Source organism: Chanos chanos, chromosome 7 (assembly GCF_902362185.1).
Source record: "Chanos chanos chromosome 7, fChaCha1.1, whole genome shotgun sequence".
Lineage (NCBI taxonomy): Eukaryota > Metazoa > Chordata > Actinopteri > Gonorynchiformes > Chanidae > Chanos > Chanos chanos.
In genome coordinates this window covers 34130805-34150489 of record NC_044501.1, presented here as the reverse complement: position 1 = coordinate 34150489, position 19685 = coordinate 34130805, and the positions used below count along the sequence as shown (strand labels likewise).

The following is a 19685-nucleotide window of genomic DNA, read 5'->3' as shown; positions in this document are numbered from 1 at the left end:
ATAATATGAAAACCAAAAACTCAATATCTGACAAGCAACTGATCATCAACCATATCATATTATACCATGAGGCCAACTAAACCACAATGAGGTATACTGGACTTAAGATACGGAAGCAAATTTCCTCAAAGTTCGTAATTTTGCCCGAGCGATATAAATACCCGTAGAGACCAGGGCTTAAAGACTAGACCTTAGAGACCTTAGGCACAGGATGTTTTCACCAAGACAGGGTTACTCTGCTTGTGCTGTCGATGGAAGCACTGAGGTAATATTAGGAGATCTAAAAAAGGAAATGGCTGTGACACAAGGCGCATGCTGAACACTGAAATCTGATCAGTTTCAAACCTCTCACAGAATCTCTCAGAGACAAACAAAAAAAAATGGGATGGGATGGGATGGGAGGGGGGGGCTGCAACTCTTCATTTATTTCAAATGGCTACTACAGATTTGGAAGAGGAACTCTGGAGGGCCTGTGAAGAGGAGGAAGAGGAGGAGGGGCTGTTACCATGTCAACATGATAAAGCGATATCGCGAAAAGTAAAACACGCTGTCATATTGCTTACGGAGAAGTCATAATCGTCACACCGCGACGCAGCAAGTGCTAAGTAGGCTAATTAACGCTCGTGGAAAAAGGTCGAGCGCTGTTATGCGGCTCTCGGGCCCATGACTTCGATAAGCACGACAGAGGGTGTATTGTCTGTGTACATGAACACATAAACAGATTATGCCATTCTCCCGAAACTGTGACACGACTGCTGCTCATGCCATGGACATGTTTGCTCCAGAACAAAAGGTGTTTGTTACGGATTAGATCGTATGATCTTACGAAATCATTCACGGCAAAAAAAACCAAAAAAAAACAGACTGACGACATCTCGATAGCGTCTTCAGTGTCTACCACAGCCCTAGGGGACTTTGCATGCTAACCGAGAGTACAGTTTTGACTTTCAAATACTGCACAATGCCTGAACAGTGGGCAGCAATAAGAGCTATAGCGTGGCATAAAACGTGTATTGATTTATGCTTGGAACGATAATGATGTAAAATTAGATGCATTCCACGTAACGTATTCCTTATGAAGCAAAACACGTTTCCCGAAACGGCTATCAATCCGCAATCCCTATCTTGCTTCAGACTAGGAACACAGAACATACGCATCCAAATCATCCGGACGTGGTACCAGGCACAACACAACAGCGCACCTCTACTGCAGACTAAGGAGAAACAGACGTGTTCATGACAAGTGAGATCGAGTTAAAATTCCACAGAGGGTAAGGCAGAGAGGGGGGGTCCAACTCTCACGGTGTAGTCTAAAGAGGTACTTAAACTGCCTCAACTCATATGCGGCGAGATAAATAACTTGTGTGAAATAAGAGAGGTCATAACAAAGCACAGGACCCTGAATAAGATTCCAGTGTCGTGTCATTGGCCAGACTGTCCCTGCGCGCTTCGGCCTCTCTTTAGTGGGACGGCCAGAGAACAGGCGGAGAAGGAGTCAGCGGAGTCAGCGGAGAAGTCAATTAGGGCTCTGGCAGTGCTACAGACTGCCAGATGAGATTTCTCAAGCCAAATAACAACAGAGATAAGCCACGAGACCTGTTTATGCTAAGAAAAAAAAAAAACCCAAAGCACAAAAACAAATTCCAGCCGAGACCTGTTAGAAATCAAGAACCCAACAAACTGCTCTAAACTGATGAGTCACTTTATGATAGACTCAACATTGAAGTGTTAGATGGCTTTTTTATATGTTTTCTCTCCACCACTGTAATTTGTTTTAGTGCGAGATCTCACGAGTGAACATTCAGTTTACTCACTTCTTACCGTCTGACAAACATGGATCTAGTGAATAAACCAGGGTGCCTGCGTATTTCCACGTGACGTAGGGACAGAGTGTAAATTATTAGATATTTATTTATTTTTCTTGTCAAACTAATCTGCAATGTATCGTTGAAGGAAGCGGACACAATGCACCACGCTGAAATCCAGCAACGTCATAGCGGCAGATTCCAATCACTGGACTGGAGGAAGTCGTTAAATTTATCACGGCACCGCATCTTAGTGAGCAATCAGGCCAGAAAGAAACAAGTAGTGCCAATTCAACCCTAAACCATGTAAACTAATCCATCACCCACTGTAGCAAATACACTTCTGCTGCCCTCAATTACTTTTAATAATACCACATCACTTCCTCTCTGCGATCCAAGTTCTCTGTGTGTACTGATGTGGAGCTATCTCACGGAAATTAAACTGAACGCTATTCTGCTTACAGTCGGCCAGTGTTTTCTGTAAGATCGACCTTCCGTCACAATGAATGAGCAGCGGTACATGAGGACTAAGAGGGGAGAGAGAGTATTGTGGTTAACGACAGAGCATGAAGGCTCTATTCAAGTGCACTATAAAAAAAAAATAAGTAAAAAGGAGAAAACAGAAGAATGCCACACATGCTGTATCCGTATAAGCAACTCAAGCTCGGGTTTGTAATTAACTTTGTGAAATGATGAAACCCTTATTGAAAAGGAGACATTACTTTACAGACATGAGCGTGTGAGCGAGTTCCCACATGCAAAAGAGAGAAAAAGAGTTGTAGAGAGTGAGGGGGAAGAGAGGGAGAGAGAGAAAGAGAGAGAGTGAGGGGGAAGAGAGGGAGAGAGAGAAAGAGAGAGAGAGAGAGAGAGAGAGAGAGAGAGAGAGAGAAAGAGAAAGAGAGAGAGAGAAAGAGAGAGAGAGAGAGAGAGAGAGAGAGAGAGAGAGAGAGAGAGAGAAAGAGAAAGAGAGAGAGAGAGAGAGAGAGAGAGAGAGAGAGAGATCAGAGGGCACATCCTCCACCCAACGCTAAATTGGTCCAATGCATAACTCAGTGTGGCCTGTAAGTAATCTCACGGGTGCCTCTGAGTGTGTTTTTCATGTGTGAGTGTGTGTGTGTGTGTGTGTGTCAGTTATGGGCTATGACTCAATAGGGTGTGGAGCCGACTGCACCCATATGCAGAGCTGCTCGTTCTCTCTTAAAAACTCGCTGTTAATTCGTTTCAGTCATTCCTCTCACTCTGGGATCATTCTATGGACTCTACACCTTCCTCAGGTCAAAATTAGACTTCAAAATAAGAGCCTGCTTTCGTAATCCGTCCATCTGTTTGAGAGACACGGCGTTCCCGAAAACCCGAACGCGTTTTGACCGCGCTCCCTCATTGCACTGCGCGAGTGCTACAAAACCCTCCGGTTAAGGGCGAGATAAGGAAGTCGGCACTGGACAGGAGGGAATTTATGAAGCATTCTGGGACCGGTGGGTGTGTGTGTGTGTGCTTGTGCCAGGGGAAGCTTGATGCGTACCCCTCCCACAGTCTACCTTTTCCACTGGAGCTTCGTTCATGTCCGGAAAAAAGAAAAAAAAAAAAACTGGACATGTTAAGCACCGTGACGTGGGGCTTTTCCTTTAGGTTCACCTGCCCATTCCTTTGCCCAGTGTTTGTTTGCAAAAGTTGGCTGCCGGTTCCGTGCTTTAGTGGAGTCCAATCCCCAAGAGACTTCCTTGATCAGAGACCGCATTGTTTTCAGGTTAATTGAGCTTGATTGCGACGCTGTGGCGAAGGCCAGGCCACGTCTGGGCTGGCAGATCCCTCACGGCTCGTTAAGGAAGAACGAGGAACGAGTAGGAAGCAGGTCAAAGGCAGACGGTCGGAGCCTCAGCCCCGATCGGATGGAGAACGGATGGAGGTTCTGTCGTCTCTGCGACAAACATCTGAAAAAAACGAGTTCTCGCCAACCGACGGTCTTAGCACGGCTCTTCTAAATGTGTTTAGCGATGCGTCGTCAAAACAAAAAAAATGTGCTTGACATGCAAATAACAGCAAGATGAAGCAACGCGGTCCAACTTCCCTCCGCCGTAAACTCTGCAGTTTACAATCAGATAATGACCTTTGCTGCTTGAAATGTATGTTGTTGTTGTTTTTCTGTGCAAACTCAATGCTCCTCTTTCTGTCTCTCTCTTTCAGGACCGGTCATTTTTTATCATCGTCCTCCTTTGTCTGACAAGCATCTTGGAGCGTTTGTATGGAATTCTTCAGGTGTATGACAGAGAAAGAGAGAGAGAGAGAGAGTTGCATTTCCCTATCCGGAACATGCCGCAGATTCCGACATTTCCACAGTCTCCTTCCTATTATTGAGACAAACATTAATGTTCCACTTTGGTGTCTCCCTCCCCCTTCCTCTGTGGATTGTTTGAAACGGTCGATCACACAGATGCATATACACAGAGAGAAAGGGTCCCAACACATACACAGAGAGAGAGGATCCCAACAGAGAGAGAGAGAGAGAGAGAGAGAGAGAGAAGGGGAACTCAGCCCAAGGACATCACACCATGGAGTTGATTTGTATTCCTGCAAAAAAAAACAAAAAAAACACGACAGTTCTGTAGGGCAATCCCCTGTGACTTTCCACTATAGCTTTCACGCTATGCTTGAGGTGTGTTTTCTGCAGCTCAATCCTCAGTAACTGATTTCAGTATCTTGTTTCCCCCCCCATGTTGTTTACAAGAGCAACTACCCGATTAAAAAAAAATTAGTCGACTAAGCAGACACACACAAACACACACACACACACACACACTTGAATGCTAAAAGCTGTAGCTGTGTACATACAAAAACAACCTCTTCTAAAAAGTCGGAAAGGCCTGAGCTTGTGGAATGGAACGTTCTCTAAACAGGTGGATGACATCATAATGAGGTCATTGGATGACATAACTGGGCATTCTCAAACACAATCATGTCATCTTTGCAGGGACTCCCTACAGCTGTCAACCCATTATTTGCTATGGGCTCTTTTCAGGGTCACTTTCACCCCGGGGATGGCCACAGCCTTTTTTCTCACACGTGCGAGTTTCCAAGAGAAAGAGATGGAGAGTTGGGACATGGTGATACAGTCAATATGGGGAACACGAGGAGGTGATGATTTTGAGCAGCGGTCGGCTGGCCTCTTTCCATAACACCCTGGCACACTACGGGTAACTTTATCCATCTGCCCCTGACTCCTACTGAAGCAAGCTGGCATTCTGATCATTTTACCACCTGGAAAGGAGCTAACAGAAGACAGTCAAGACACCTTCTTAACTAAGCACAGGGATCTGCAATCAAATCACTAGTATATATACACATACGTAATGGCTTAATCTGCATCTTTTAAAAAAAAAAGCCACTCCCAGCAATTATGGAAATGAGTCCATTATCAGTTGAAAAATTTTAAGGAATGAGGAGGAAAGCTGTCTTGACGACATCAATCGCAGTTTGTTTAAGTAAACAATGACTGAGCATTATAACGGATTTAAGTAAACAGGCCACTCCCTGGCAGCAATGCACTTTCCCACTATCTAGAAGCTTCCATTAGGCTCTCTCCCCTTTTCACAGAGCCTGCCTAAGGCCTGAGAGAGGGCTGTGTTAAAATGTGTGTCCCGAAGGAAGGCTGATTGATTTTCTCCTCTGAGGGGGGAGAGAGAGACAGAGAGACAGAATGAGAGAAAAGGTTTTGTGTGTGTGTGTGTGTGTCTGTACATGTGTTATGCTCCATAGAAATGCCTCCACAGGCCTGGACACGCACATAAACTGTGAGCCATTCACTCACTTTTGCCAGTGCCGGTCTGCCTGTAATAAATTAATAGACATTATGACAGCAGTGAACACAAAACTCACGGAAAGCGCTGGTAATAACCGGGACGGTTCTATGGGGAATATGAACCCGACTGTTATTCTGGTCCCGGGGATCCGGGCGGGATCCAGGCGAGAGCGGAGAAAAGGACGTGACATTTGCTTTAACCCCTTCTATGGTTTGTGGAAATGCATTCAAAGTGAATCCACATGTCCACAGAGACGAAGCGCTGACGGACAGAGGTCAACGAAAGCAAATGGGGAGGGGGGTCTAACAGGGACTACATACAAATACACTTCAATATCAGACCTCACTTCATTGTGCGCCTTGGGTGGAACTTTTTTTGACTCCAAACAAAAACATTAAAGTGGACACGTGTACAACCTCGAACTACCACTCCCTTCCTTCACAATACACACGCCCTTATTGTTACCAACGGGACATTAATAGAAAATATTTGCATCAATAATGGGACAATCAACTACTTTTAAGGCCCTGAGAGCGAGCGAAAACAATTTCGTTCAAGGAGAAACAACAAAGGAACACACAGTTGGGGGCAACACAGAGCTGGGAATCATTATTACAAGCCCGTTTTTTTTACGAGCTCACGGCAGTTTAACTGTCCAATAATCATAAAACGTAAACTAGTATCTATGAAGAAGCAGTGCATGGCATCCGCGCAGGCTATGAAAAACCATTTCTCTTTTTGACTCGCTTTGAATCTTAAAAATGAAATAACGCAACACTGGCGGCGTAAACGTTGGCACGTCACACACAAAAAAAAAACGTCCCGACACGTGTCCCAAACCTCAAGGCGATTCATCTTTTTGCGCGGAATAACAATACACACACGCGCACACACACACACACACACACACACACACACACAAACGCATTCACATCCACGCAACGGACATCCTGGCAGAGCCAGGGCAATGTAAAAATAGTTCGCTCTTTGTAGTGGGTCCTTGTAGTCAGGAGCGTTTGGGTAGGCACACTGGAAAGGCTGGTGAGAGGAAGGACCAAAAACCGGGAGAACTGACTCACTGGGTAAATGAGCCCAAGTTCCTTCATTTTTGATTCTCGGAAAGGACAGGCTACGAATATAGTCTAAAAGGGGAAACACACACACATACACACACACACACACACACACACACACACACACACACATATATACCGTATATGCTCTTATGCTCTGTCACACACACACACACACACACACACACACAATAAAACAGAGCCATTTCGGTACATATGATCTTGGTGTGCCAGGTATCATCACACAAGAAGCTGAGATCTAAAGCAGAAGGGGGGGGGGGGGGGGGGGGTTGAAAATTACAGCGTCAGCTAAAGTAACCTGTCTTCCAGGAATACTCCCTCGTATTGATCTCACATTGTTTGCACAGCCGTGGATATGCAAAGCTTAAGAAACGTTTGAACAAGGCGTCTGAGGACGAAGAGCATCCAGTTTTGTTTAAGAGGAAAGTACCGCAAGAGTTCAAAAGGCTCGGCCGTGTTCTGTAGCTCCTAATCTTTTGGACTCAAATGTCAAAAAGCCACAAAAAAAACGAGGAAACTAAGATAAACGGAGTCAAAACAGGGTTTTATTCCATCTGAATGACCTCCTGTAAGGATCCTGTTAGCGTCACAGCAAACCCGACAAAAATAACCTAGAGTGTCTATTTCAGTCTCACATGCCAAAATTAGACCAAATTTCTCACCACTGTTTGAGGACCACATTGTCCCACATTTCAGTGTTTCTTATGTCGCTTAAATTTCTGTGTCTCGACCAATTGGGTAATGTGATTTTAAGTAAAGACTACATCCAGCCATGCTAGAAAGATGTTAGACAGCATAACTGAGAATCAATGAAGAATAAAAAAAAAAAGAGAGAGAGAGAACAGACATGGTCTTACCCAGAATCAGCCCCAGCATCTGATACTGGTTTTGTTTTAGGAGAACTGTTTTGAGGTTTGGTTTTTTTTTGATAAATACAAGTTAGAGGAGCAAGGGTTTGTAAGAGATCTGTGGGGATTAAATAGCAACACGCGAGGTCCTCACACAACAGAGAAGAGTCATGTGCATATGTAAATCACTGGGTGTGCCAGTGGAGCCTATATATATGTGCAAATTAAATGGAACAATGATTCCTCTCTAAAATCCGTAAAGTATATAACGCAGAGTCACTGTAGTGTACAAAAACCAACATAATCTTTACGGGTTTTTCTCGGATATGGAAGACACTAAACGCTTACTAAGTAGATAATGACGCTTTAACGAACTCCGCAGTGAGAATTCAGCTGTTGTAAAATGTGGGGAAAAGTCACGTATTATACTCCTAGGTAAGGCAGCCTGACGAGAGGAGACAACATTTAACATAATAAAATTTGATTCGGGTTGACAACTCAACAGGATAATAGGCTTTGCCGGGTGAATGAAGTATGGTGTGTGTCCTGCTAGTCTGAATTTATAAATTAATGTTTTATTAATGTATTTAGACACATTGCATTCGTTCTAAATGTAATTGGAAATTGACGTTTAAAGCTATTGACTGACTCTGTTTTGAAACACACCGACGTTTGATTGCAAACAAGTTCCCTAAGGAACCTTTGCCTCTTAGCCAGCCAGCTAACTTAGTTGATTATGGCTACCTGAAAATCCTGCCTAGATGTTAAAATGCACATATGTCAACGATACAGTATGATTGTATTCACTGGGATGGAATGTATGTGAACTGTAGTTATTCTAACACCCGACACAGTCTTAAAAACCACGCACGCCTGTTCTGTGATGAGAATACTAAGTGGCTAGCTAGCTAGCTCATAAGTTCTGGGCAGACTCTTTGGAAGTCTGCTGAAGAGTTGCAGAGGAACGACACATACTAGTCTTTTCAAACACTTGTGTCCATGAACGACCGAAACTACGCAAGAACCACAAACTGATACCCATTTCATTTATCAACCTACCGAAGTGTCGGCCCGATACAGTTTGTGTCTGTACTCTCAATCTCCCGTAGGATCCGTTCGTGTTCCGCTGCTGTCTCCACACTCGCCATCTTCCATGTCACACACTACCCCTGCTTGCGTCACTTGAAAAATACAGACTGCGCGAAGGAGAGAGAGAGAGAGAGAGTGTGTGTGTGTGTGTGCACGAAAAGTAAAACAATTGTAACTTTCGAAGGTGAAATTAACTATATAAGGTTTAAATTAAAAGTTACGTCTAAACATTAGAAAATCTTCGTCAGCTGTTCTCATCAAAACTTCAACTTTACTTATGGAAGACGCCACGAAATATGAATGATATTCGGTGAATCTAATGTGATCCACTTCTTAAAATCTATTGTACAGTCTTTCTATACTGAAACGTGTTAAAATTAAACGATACTGCAACTGTGCCTCGTCGTTTATTACTCTTCGTAATTAATTCATGAATGTCTTTTCCATGTTCCACATCAGTATACATTCAACTTTATGGCGGTCAGCGCGGCGCATTCACCAGGGGAATAGAGACATCTAGTGGTACAAATGATATATTGAAATACATTTCTGCTCAGTGATATTGACTTACTAGTCGTAGGATCTACACCTGAGAATTATTTCTTTGCTGCGTGTTTGTCTCAGCAAAGGAACTAATATTCGCTATGATTCGTTTAAACAACAGTTGCAACAAAAGGTTTAGCAGTGAGACAGTTTATGCAAGATATTATCTGCTACGATACTTACAATGAGATTTATTATTGTCATTTGCAAGATTTTATTTCATAAGTCACATTGTCACTACTAATGTTGAACCAACACATTCAAAATCAATTGACGGCGAAAAATCGTGATGTCACAAGTTTATATCTGAAATTTCCATCCTTTTGAGTACAATATGCCACCAAAAGACAAGCTGAGTGTGATATATGACTGCACCCTGACCAATTGGATTGCGCTTGTACGAGGTACAGTACGGACAAATCGAGGAAATAAACAAAGCGTAAAACCCAAACCTAGCTCGCAACAGTGATGTCATTCCAGCGTGCGCCCTAAGCACTCTCTTGAGCGCGCGTTTGATAGGCTCTGTGCGTGAACGAGCGAGCTATTCACCGACGCATCGCGATTGGGCAAGAGAGAAACCAAACTACACACAGACTGCAGGAGATACTAGGCAACAATACCGAAGAGGGCGCCAAGACAAGCAGTCGACGGAAGTTAACGTCGAAGTAGTTCTCACAGTCAATCAAATTCGGGTAAGAAAGGTCCTTTCGCTCTACTGCTGTTGACTTTAGAAGAGGAATTTCAGCCACTTAGCTACTCACGCAGTTGCATCTGCCAGGACTTGACCTAAAATTCAGCGGGTAACTCGTATTCTTTGCAGTGTCTAAGTTTAATTCTAACCATCTGCGAAAAGTGATCGCCAGCTCCATTTTAATTTTGTGTTCTGCTTTTTTGTGTGACACTTATGTGATTTGCTGGAAGTTTTTGCTTACAAAATAAGTTTCGACTGTTATTTTAAAGCGATTGTCATTTAGGTAGCTATTGACAACAAGAAAAGAGCAGGAAGTAATCGGCTAACTACTGTTTCGGAAAGCTAAGGCGTAAGTGTGTGTGTGTGTGTGCGCCTCTGTCTATGACAGTGTGTGTGTGTGTGCCCTTATGGCATGCGAACTATTTTTTCTCGTTGCTAAATATACAAGAGGGCTTTCTGAGATGAACTGATTCTAAGAGGTACTGTTGAAGTCAGTATCTGATTCCCGTACTCTTCATATGTATCGCTGAGTTTCTCGGCATCGTCAACAGATAAAATAGATATTTCCGTTGATATCCAGTATCTCCAGGACTGCGCCGTGCACCGCAGCATGTATTTTAGAATAAGGACAGGGATCCTTATCTTTATGAATGACTACGTGTACGTTTGTTGAGCAATAGGTTGTAACACCTTCGCAATTTTGTTTCCTACAGGATTTCCCTCTCTAAGTCTTGTCAATATTACTGTAGTAATATGCAGTATGTAATCTTATCTCTTTACTGTATAGGATCAGAACATTCTCTATTAGTCCTTTGAATATCACCAGGGGGCTATATCAGAATCTGTATTTGTTTGCCTAGAACAAAAATCAAAGTGGTACTTTGAAGACCTGGGTTTCCCATGGTCATTGCCAGTCTTTGTCTATTGTCTTTTATCGTTTTTTGCCTTTTTAAATGAACCAGAGACATAGATCACTGAAGTTGTTTTTACCGTCTGAAGCTAGTGAAAAGAGGTTCAGTGAGTTCTGGACAACAACAAACCAACTGAAAACCCATTGTTTGTACAGCAACAAACCGACTGAAAACCTGTTGTTATTACACCTTTACAGATGTACATACAATGGCCAGTATATTCACGATATCTGACAATGAATCAGACAACTCTGAAGAAATGGCAGACAAGGACACGTCCAAACCCAAAAAGGAGGCAGCGTCATCAGAATTTGGCAATCTCCTAACTGTGCCCACAAAATTCCCAGGTGAGTTCGAGCCAGGAAACCTGTGGGAAATTTACAGAGTACCCGTAGTACACTCTGTTCACATAACATTATGCCTGCTCACACAATAATCACAAAATGATTGCATTTACCAGATAACTGCATTCTAGCGCTGAAACGACAAGCCTTTATCCTGTTCTCTGAGCTTTGACCCTTCTTGCTCTGTGTCTGTAGGGGAGCAGACTCCAGGGAGACACAGGCTCCTCTCTCTGACTGATGCCTCTAACATGAGTGAGGAAGACTCCATGGATGAGGAAGGGCAGTTCCGGGGCCGGTCTCGCTCAGCTCCCCCCTCCCTGTGGGCTGCCAAGAAATACGGCCGACAGCTGAGGAGGATGAGTGATGAGTTTGACTCCTTAAAAGACAAGGGGGTAAGCAGTATGTCCCTGTCTAAAACACTGGGAGAAGATAGAGGCGAACTGTTCATAGTACTAGAGACTTTTGTTAATAGTATTATGATTGCTATGACAAATAATGTAGATAATTATCATTTTTGCACGTGCTAGGGTAATCCTATTCGTCCCAATGTGGACAGATTAGTGAGTGAGCTAGATGGACTGTAACTTCTTTTGATGTTCATGTAAATTTGCATTAGAAACTGTCACATGAGCAGTAAAGACAGAATACTGCGGTGCATTCTCTCTTCTTGACCTTTGACCCACGTCGTTTCCAGATGAAAAGGGTGCAGAGCGCCGGAGCGGCCCGTCAGGTGCGCCCCTCCCCGAGTTTTTTCGCCTTCCTCTGGAGCCACCAGGAATCAGACACAGAGACGAGCAACAGCTTAACGCATTCGGATACCCGACCGGCAGAATGAGGGGGAGGGAAAAGAACGATAACGGCGTCTAAAGAGAGAATCGGCCTTCTGAGCAGAGTGACCGAGAGCTGGACAACGCACTGGAATCCAGCGAGGGGGAAAAAAGGAGAGGGGGGGGGGTTGGATGGCTGCTTAGCCTTGTCTTCACAGGCTAGTTTAAACTCTCACCCTGGACTGGACTGGACTGGCTGGAATACGACCGCTGACCAATCAAAACCACCGTCTGCCTTTGATTGACATGTTTTTGTCCTACACAAACTAGGAATGGTTTACTGACTGTTGCTGCAGGCACTCCCTAAAAACTATGCAAACCAATCTTGTCATGTGAGAGAAAGGGTTTTAACCAAGGTGTTGGAAGACATAATTGAAACTAAGGTTATTCTTAGAGGTTTCATTCCTTGTTTCCATATTTAACACCAGTGTTCAGAGAACACTAAAACAGGTTTTTTGGGGGGGTTTTTTGTCAAATGAAACCTTATTATTGACAATCTTCCAAGTGCTATTACATCGTGTGACCCCTAGCCTTTGTGTACAAACTTATTCAGGTGGATCTGTCCCTAAAAAATATTTTTGACATATGATCACAGAAAAAGAAAAAAATAGTTGAATATCAAAAGCAAAACAAAACAAAAAGCCTATGTATTGTACATACTGTGGGTATCAAATGCTTTTATTGAAACATATGTGATACAATGGATAAACCGTTGAATCTGGACAAAAGTATGTGAAATATATATGTGTATGCTGGTGTCTGTATGGTGGTCTGTATTCTTGGCCTGTGATGATGATGATGATGATAATGTGGATGATAGGAACTAAATCTATTCAGGCTTTTTCTTTCAATGCCATTCTCTGGGCTATAAAACGGCCTCTGTGTTGGAACCACTCTTAAGCTTAAGGAAATTCAAAAACACAAGATCAGGAAAAACAAGAATAGGCCTTGCAGTCCTTACTGCTATTACTTGAAACAGTAAATTATGAATAGCCTTTCACTCTCTATTTCATTATATTGAGCAAAGTATGTACTGTTTGTAAATAATATTGACCTTTATTAAAAGTGGTATATGGTATAATAAAGGAATTTTAACAACTTGAAAAATGGATGTCTTTGCTTTACTGTTGTTAATTTTTTTTTTTTTTTTTTTACAGTGATTGTTTCACAATAGACAGGTAGATGAAAGATATCTGCGTTAAACCTATCTGTCCTAAATATGTAAAAACTGGAAATGTGAGTTTTGCTGATGTCATCTCATATGCATGTTATTTATCGCTTTGCACTTCTGTTTATGCACAGCCGGCCTATAAAACGCATGTGAGCAGGACCGAGGCACTCAGACATGCAGGTTACCACGGGTTACCACAGTTTGGCATTTAAACAGTTTGGAGTCCCTTAACGTCCGGTGACTCGGTTAAAGGTAAATAGGGGTCATTTCATTTCTCTATGCTACAGATGAAGGGTCCCAGCAAAACTTCTCCCCACTGTCTAAGGCAGAAAGTTTCTCCATATCCTCCTCACTCAGTTCAAAGTCAAAGAGACGCCCGTTCTCCTCCACCCTGCTGGGCTTGCACGATTTGGGCAAGACCGGAACCCCCTGCTGCACGGCCCATTTCAGCAGCACCTGAGCAGGCGTCCGCCCGCACCGCTCGGCCACTGCCTGAACCGCGGGGTCCGAAAGCAGCACCCCCGTGCCCAGAGAGGAGTAGGCCTGGAAACACACTCCCGTCTCTGCACACAAAGATCTTAGGTCTCTCTGACATAGTTTGGGGTGAAACTCCACCTGGAGAACAGCTGGAGTCATCTTACACCTCTTCAGAAGGTCTTGCATGTGTTCCACCGTGTAGTTTGACACCCCGATAGCCCGAAATTTTCCGTCCGTGTAAAAGTCCTCCAGGGTTGCCCAGCTTTGCGAGCGGTTGCCAGGGTTACGCCCGTCCCTGACATCCAAACCCTGTGTGCCTGGCCAGTGAATTAGATAGAGGTCAATATAGTCCACACCTAACTGATCCAAGCTCCTCTGGCAACCCTCTCTTGCCCTGGGGCCCTGATCACGTGGTCCCAACTTACTCGTGATAAACACGTCTACCCGTGAAAGTCCGTGCTTGGGCAGTAGCTCGCGAAGGGCCCGCCCAATGTCTGCCTCGTTACGGTATACTGCAGCCGTGTCAAAGGCTCTGTAACCGGTCGCTAGGGCAGCATCGACAGTTCGGTAAGTGTCCTCTGGACCTCGTAACCGGTACGTGCCAAGCCCCAAGAGGGGCATTCGGGTTCCACTGTTGAGTAAAACTGTGGGCTGGGAGTCCGACATTGGTGAACTGTCAGGACTTCCTTGGTAACTGCAGAGTGAGAAAACAGCACCATTACGGATTAGTAGGTATACCGTAAAACCCCTGACACTACGTATAAAGTGAAGTAAATTCAAGAATGTTGAGGTGCAAGCAAGTAGTTAAAGTGTCTTGCGCAAATCAATCGCAGAAACAGAAAATATCAAGTCACGTGTAGCAACTGAACAACATAATCAGATATACCCAGATTCTTTACATAAATGATTTGTAAAACAGTGAATCCTCTTGTTCAAATGCAACATCAGACTTACATATAATGTGTTTAATAAAAACCGCACGATAATAGCAAAAACAAGACATCAAACTGCACTCAGCGTTCAAAGTCTCACACCGACATGCACAACCTTACTTTAACCATGTGACTACAGGGGTGGATCATGAGGTCTCGTCACCATAGAGACAACAGAGAGTCGGCTGCTAACTGGATGCCGCATTGACCAATCAGGTATGACATACTGGTCGGAGAGGCGGGAATGCCGGCAGCTTGGCCGAAGGGGAAAAGAGAAACTGTGTTTGACTGACAGGTCAGACCCTCCTTCGCTTAACTGTTTATGAACTAGTCTTACTTTGTCAAAAAGATCGGCCTCAGTTAGTCAGCGAACTACGGTATGTCTTATTTTTCCCTGTGGATGCTTGAATATTTTTCGAGAAAACAAATACGTTGTGCCTTTTTGTTTTCAAAATGGTTTCCAAAGGTTGTCCGTAAGGTAAATGTTTAGACCATTTTCCACAGGTCAGTTAGTCATATATCTGTGACCCTGTCACTGGCTTTAACAGCCAATTTAATGAGAGATGACGGTAGGCTAGAGCACGGATTTTGGAATCCACCAGCCTGTATAATTGTTTATGTTAGTTTAAAAAGTGAAGTACATCTATAATTTTATCAGCTGTTCTCCATAACCCGCCAAACTGTTGCACATAACACAGGTGGACCATGCCAATCTACGCCTTCTCTTTTCCCATACCTGAGACTAGATTCTTCTTGGCTGGGCGCCGCGTCTACAAGTTCAAAATCATGCCAGGCAGCAATATCAGGCGAGAGAGAGAGCAGTAGATTGCAGCATATTAATAATGGAGTATTTTTCTTAAGTTAAAATGGTCGATGCACTATTCCTGCATATCTGTTTGTGTAGCTACTATTTCAAATATTCGATGTTAAATTGAGCGACTGAATTTGTGTCGTATTCAGTGGATGTACAGCATACCTAAGAGGTCTGTCATCTTCTGTCTCGTGATCAGTCTACAGAAAAGACGGAGAAAGCTACCGATAAAGTGCCTTTCTCAAACTTTTAATGAGTTAATTTTCTATAGCTAGTTATTTTTTTATCACCCCAACATTAAAATGTCAAATAGGTAGCTGTGAAAGTGGACTCAGCTGAAGGACATTGTGTGTGTGTGTGTGTGTGTGTGTGTGTGTGTGTTTACAGCGGAGAGGAAGAGATGATTAATGAGAAGTGTGTCAGTGAGGAGCTGGAGGTAGGACAGCGTAGCTTTGACTTATTAGATTTGACAGCAGTGTGTGCGTACACCCGCCACCCCCCCCCCCCCCCCCCCCACACACACAAACCCCCGATTCCAAAATATCCTCCTTTAACCCTTGTTTTACAGAGCGCCGTTCGTGCTGTCCTCGCATGCCTGGACAACCTTCATCCATTCACCACACAACACTTCACCATCTTTCCCTGTATGGTATTCCAGTGCCTTTTTAACACGCCCATGTCTATGTTTTAGCTATGCTCCAAAATTTGGATTATCATTGCATTGCCAGAGGAATGCACACGCTCTGTGTTTATGACGTCACGTTACGGTAATATGCATGAGTATTATTGGGGCAATGCTTACGTACAAGTGTTTGTTTAAATTTTCCATCTCACAAACTGCAACCTGGTTAAATTGATATTGAACCCTTTGGCTTGGCAATACTATGCAAAACAGACAAGAGTAAGTGGGAGCGTGTGTCCCAGCTGAGGATCCGACGGGGGAGTAAAAGGCTTTCGGCGTACCCCTTCCTCATCACGCTGTATGTGGAAGCGCGAGACACAGCCCATCAGTACGTAGGTGGGTGACACCCTAATAAATATACCACGCTGATGTGCCGTAAGGTTGTATAAATGTGAATCAAAGTTACAGGCCCCCCTGTCTGTTTTTACTTTTCAGCACAACGTATGGAAGCCTTGGACTCCCCAGTAAGCCGGCGGAACTTGTGTTTAAACCGACATCATTTTGTTTTTGTTCGTCTACATGTTCTGCTCTCATATTTTTATACATCAAGTTTTTCCCTTCTTAAAGATGCGTACCATTACTCACTAATAAATCTAATTAATTTTAAATCTAATGAGGAATGTCATCCTTTGCAGGGGAGAGATACTGGATCAGACAGTCCTCTGCCCACACCAAGCCCAGAGAGACCAGCCAAGCGCAATACAGAGGCACAGCCACTAGAGGGCACCTTGATCCCAAACAACAACTGTTGTCATGTAGAAACACGGCACGCGCGGGGCTATGAGTGAGCATTTGTCTGTGGGTTTCGTGCACGCGCACACACACACACACACACACACACACACACACGTCTTTGTTTCAATGTTATGGGGCCAGTTAGTCTCCTCACACCATCCCCTTTTTTATCTACCTTTCTCCTCCTCGTTAGCACTCTCTATTTGTCCTCTCCCCTTCTGTTCCTCCACCCCACCTTTTCAGGTCAATCACTCTCTCTCTCTCTCTCTCTCTCTTTTTCTTCTCTCCATCATCTGCCCCTTACGCTTTAACCCTCCACACTTCACCTCACTTGCCCTCCCTCCATCTCTCAATTTCTTCACTTCTCGCTCGGCGTGCGCGGAAAGGAGCCGTTGGGTCACTGACCGCAGTGTTTGGTGTTAATCTCAGACAGCGGTTGTGAAACAGCAGAAGTACATTGAAGAAGCGCAGGGGCGCCGACTCAATCAACCTGTCACTCAGCCACTGAGCCGAACGTAATAATTTAGCTCTTAGAAAAACGTCCTGTCCTGTTCCTCTTTCTGGATGGAAACGGGCCAAGCAGTAGAGGACGAGGAGGAGGAGGAGGAGGAAGAAGAAGATGATTCCTTAACACAAGCTTGTTTTCACATGGCTCTGTGGTCTAATATTGAGACACAGTACCCTGCGGCATATGCATTCTGTGAAGTTTACACAACTCGACTACAAGTACTGAAAAAGAGACAGAAACAGGAATTGATTTCTTTAGTGATGCAAATTGTGTGTGTGTGTGTGTGTGTGTGTGTGTGTGTGTGTGTGCGTGCATGTGTGTGCGTGCATGTGTGTGCGTGCATGTGTGTGTGTGTGTGTGCGTGTGTGTGTGCGTGCGTGTGTGCGTGTGTGTGTGTGTGTCTATGTGTATGTGTGTCAGAGAGTGGTACCACCCCTGGGCTGACAAGCTCAGTAACATGCCCTAAACAGGCCTTATGTTTTTCAAGTTAAATTTGCTGGAAATGGGAACAGGACTTCAATATGTCAAAGGGAAAAAGACAAATACTCATCAGAGATCCATCAGAGACTAAAGACCTCCCTTTATCTCTCTCTCCGTCTCTCTGTCTCCCCCTCTGTCCCTCTCTCTCTCTCTCTCTCTCTCTCTGTGTAGGATTTCCTCATGCCTGGCTGATGGGACAGATAAAATTGTTTGTGGCAGTGAAGTGAGTTGAGTCTGTCTTTCTCTCTCCATCTTTGCCACGTACATTCAGTCTGTGTGTGTGTGTGCTTGTGTGTGTGTGTGTGTGTGTGTCAGTGTTAAATCATCCTTTATTACCCCTGCAGGGCTTTCGTCCTGCCACATTAGCTCACTGGCCTGGCATAACTAGTATCATTATGTTAATTATAGAAAGTGATAAAAATAAAAAGTGAAGCAGATTTAGTTATTTTATATTGTATAACTCGATTTTGAAATGGTTTCAAGTGCACACTCATCCACATTTTTTGTTTACTCTCTCTCTCTCCCTTTCTCTCTCTCTCTCGCTCTCTCTCTCTCTCCCTCTCTCTCCCTGTCTCTCTCTCTCTCTCTTTCTCCCTCGTCCTGTGCCCTTTCATCTGCAGTTTCATGCTGACTCAAACCTGCCTGTTCAGTCAACACCCATTAGACATCAGAACAAGGCAGGTGAGGAAAAGTGTCACGTAGCCAACACTCGGTACAAAAACCTCTTAAGATCATTTTGGTGATTCAGTGATTTCTTCATCCATTTGCATGTTGCCCACGTTGCATATTCTGTATTATCACCCGTGTTACAGGAGCCTCTGCACAGACCAGAACTGTGGAAGGCGACTCTGAAATACTAGACAGAAATGCAGCAGTGAGAGAAAAGACAGGGTTCCTCACAAAGCTAGTCAGGTCAGACAGCACAGCACTCACACACAGCACTATGTCATAAACACCATACAATAATCAGTGTATCATAAACACTTTCTCATCATCGGTATGTCACAAACACTACAGAGTAATCAGTATGTAATAAACACTATGTCATAAACACTATATCATAATCAGCGTGTAATAAACGCTACATAGTAATCACTTTGTCATAAACGCTATGTTATAAACGTTGTATAATAGCCAGTGTGTAATAAACACTATGTCATAAACACTATATAATAACCAGTATGTCATAAACACCATGTCATAAAGTATATAATAATCAGTGTGCCAAACACTATGTAATAAACACTATATAATAACCAGTATGTCATCAACACTATGTCATAAACACCATGTACTAATTAGTGTGTAATAGACACTATGTCATAAACACCATGTACTAATTAGTGTGTAATAGACACTATGTCATAAACACTTTGTAATAATCAGTATGTCATAAACACTATGTCATAAACACTGTATACTAATCAGTGTGTAATAAACACCATGTACTAATTAGTGTGTAATAGACACTATGTCATAAACACTTTGTAATAATCAGTATGTCATAAACACTATGTCATAAACACTGTATACTGATCAGTGTGTAATAAACACCATGTACTAATTAGTGTGTAATAGACACTATGTCATAAACACTTTGTAATAATCAGTATGTCATAAACACTATGTCATAAACACTGTATACTAATCAGTGTGTAATAAACACCATGTACTAATTAGTGTGTAGTAGACACTATGTCATAAACACTTTGTAATAATCAGTATGTCATCAACACTATGTTATACACACTATATAATATCATTATGTTATAAACACTATATAATAATCAGTGTGTAGTAAACAGATATGTAGATTCCACTCTGCATTTAGCAGAAAAAAGACATACCTCTCCTATATTTGTTACATGTATAGATCCAAAGACTGTTAGAGAAACGTGATCAAAACTGGTGCTTCCATGGACACTGTAAAGAACTTAGAA

General features: G+C 43.3%; 3 protein-coding genes across 6 annotated transcripts in view; 1 reads left to right on the top strand and 2 right to left on the bottom strand.

Annotated features, from left to right (window-relative positions):
• The window catches only part of exoc6b (exocyst complex component 6B), an 82646-nt gene extending 73954 nt beyond the window's left edge, over positions 1-8692 (bottom strand). For 3 of the 4 annotated variants that reach the window (XM_030779859.1, XM_030779861.1, XM_030779860.1), the window contains exon 1: positions 8604-8680. Coding sequence is in view for 1 of the 4 variants with exons in the window: in XM_030779858.1 (XP_030635718.1) it covers positions 8604-8692 (89 nt within the window). In the remaining 3 variants the exon portion in view is untranslated. Of the gene's footprint in view, positions 1-8603 lie in introns of all 4 variants that reach the window. The other variant, XM_030779858.1, reaches the window with a different exon arrangement.
• A 4553-nt stretch (positions 8693-13245) lies between these two features.
• On the bottom strand, positions 13246-14623 carry LOC115817445 (glyoxal reductase). The gene is made up of 2 exons (XM_030780745.1): positions 14552-14623; positions 13246-14291 (listed from the first exon to the last, which is right to left on the bottom strand). Exon 2 carries the CDS (start codon positions 14261-14263, stop codon positions 13397-13399), a length of 867 nt encoding a protein of 288 aa, XP_030636605.1. The 5' UTR covers positions 14264-14291; positions 14552-14623; the 3' UTR covers positions 13246-13396.
• A 611-nt stretch (positions 14624-15234) lies between these two features.
• On the top strand, positions 15235-18605 carry majin (membrane anchored junction protein). The gene is made up of 6 exons (XM_030779221.1): positions 15235-15335; positions 15728-15776; positions 15909-15984; positions 16236-16358; positions 16458-16486; positions 18558-18605. The coding sequence occupies exons 1-6, from the start codon at positions 15235-15237 to the stop codon at positions 18603-18605; spliced, it is 426 nt and encodes a 141-aa protein (XP_030635081.1).
• The last annotated feature ends 1080 nt before the right edge of the window (positions 18606-19685 follow it).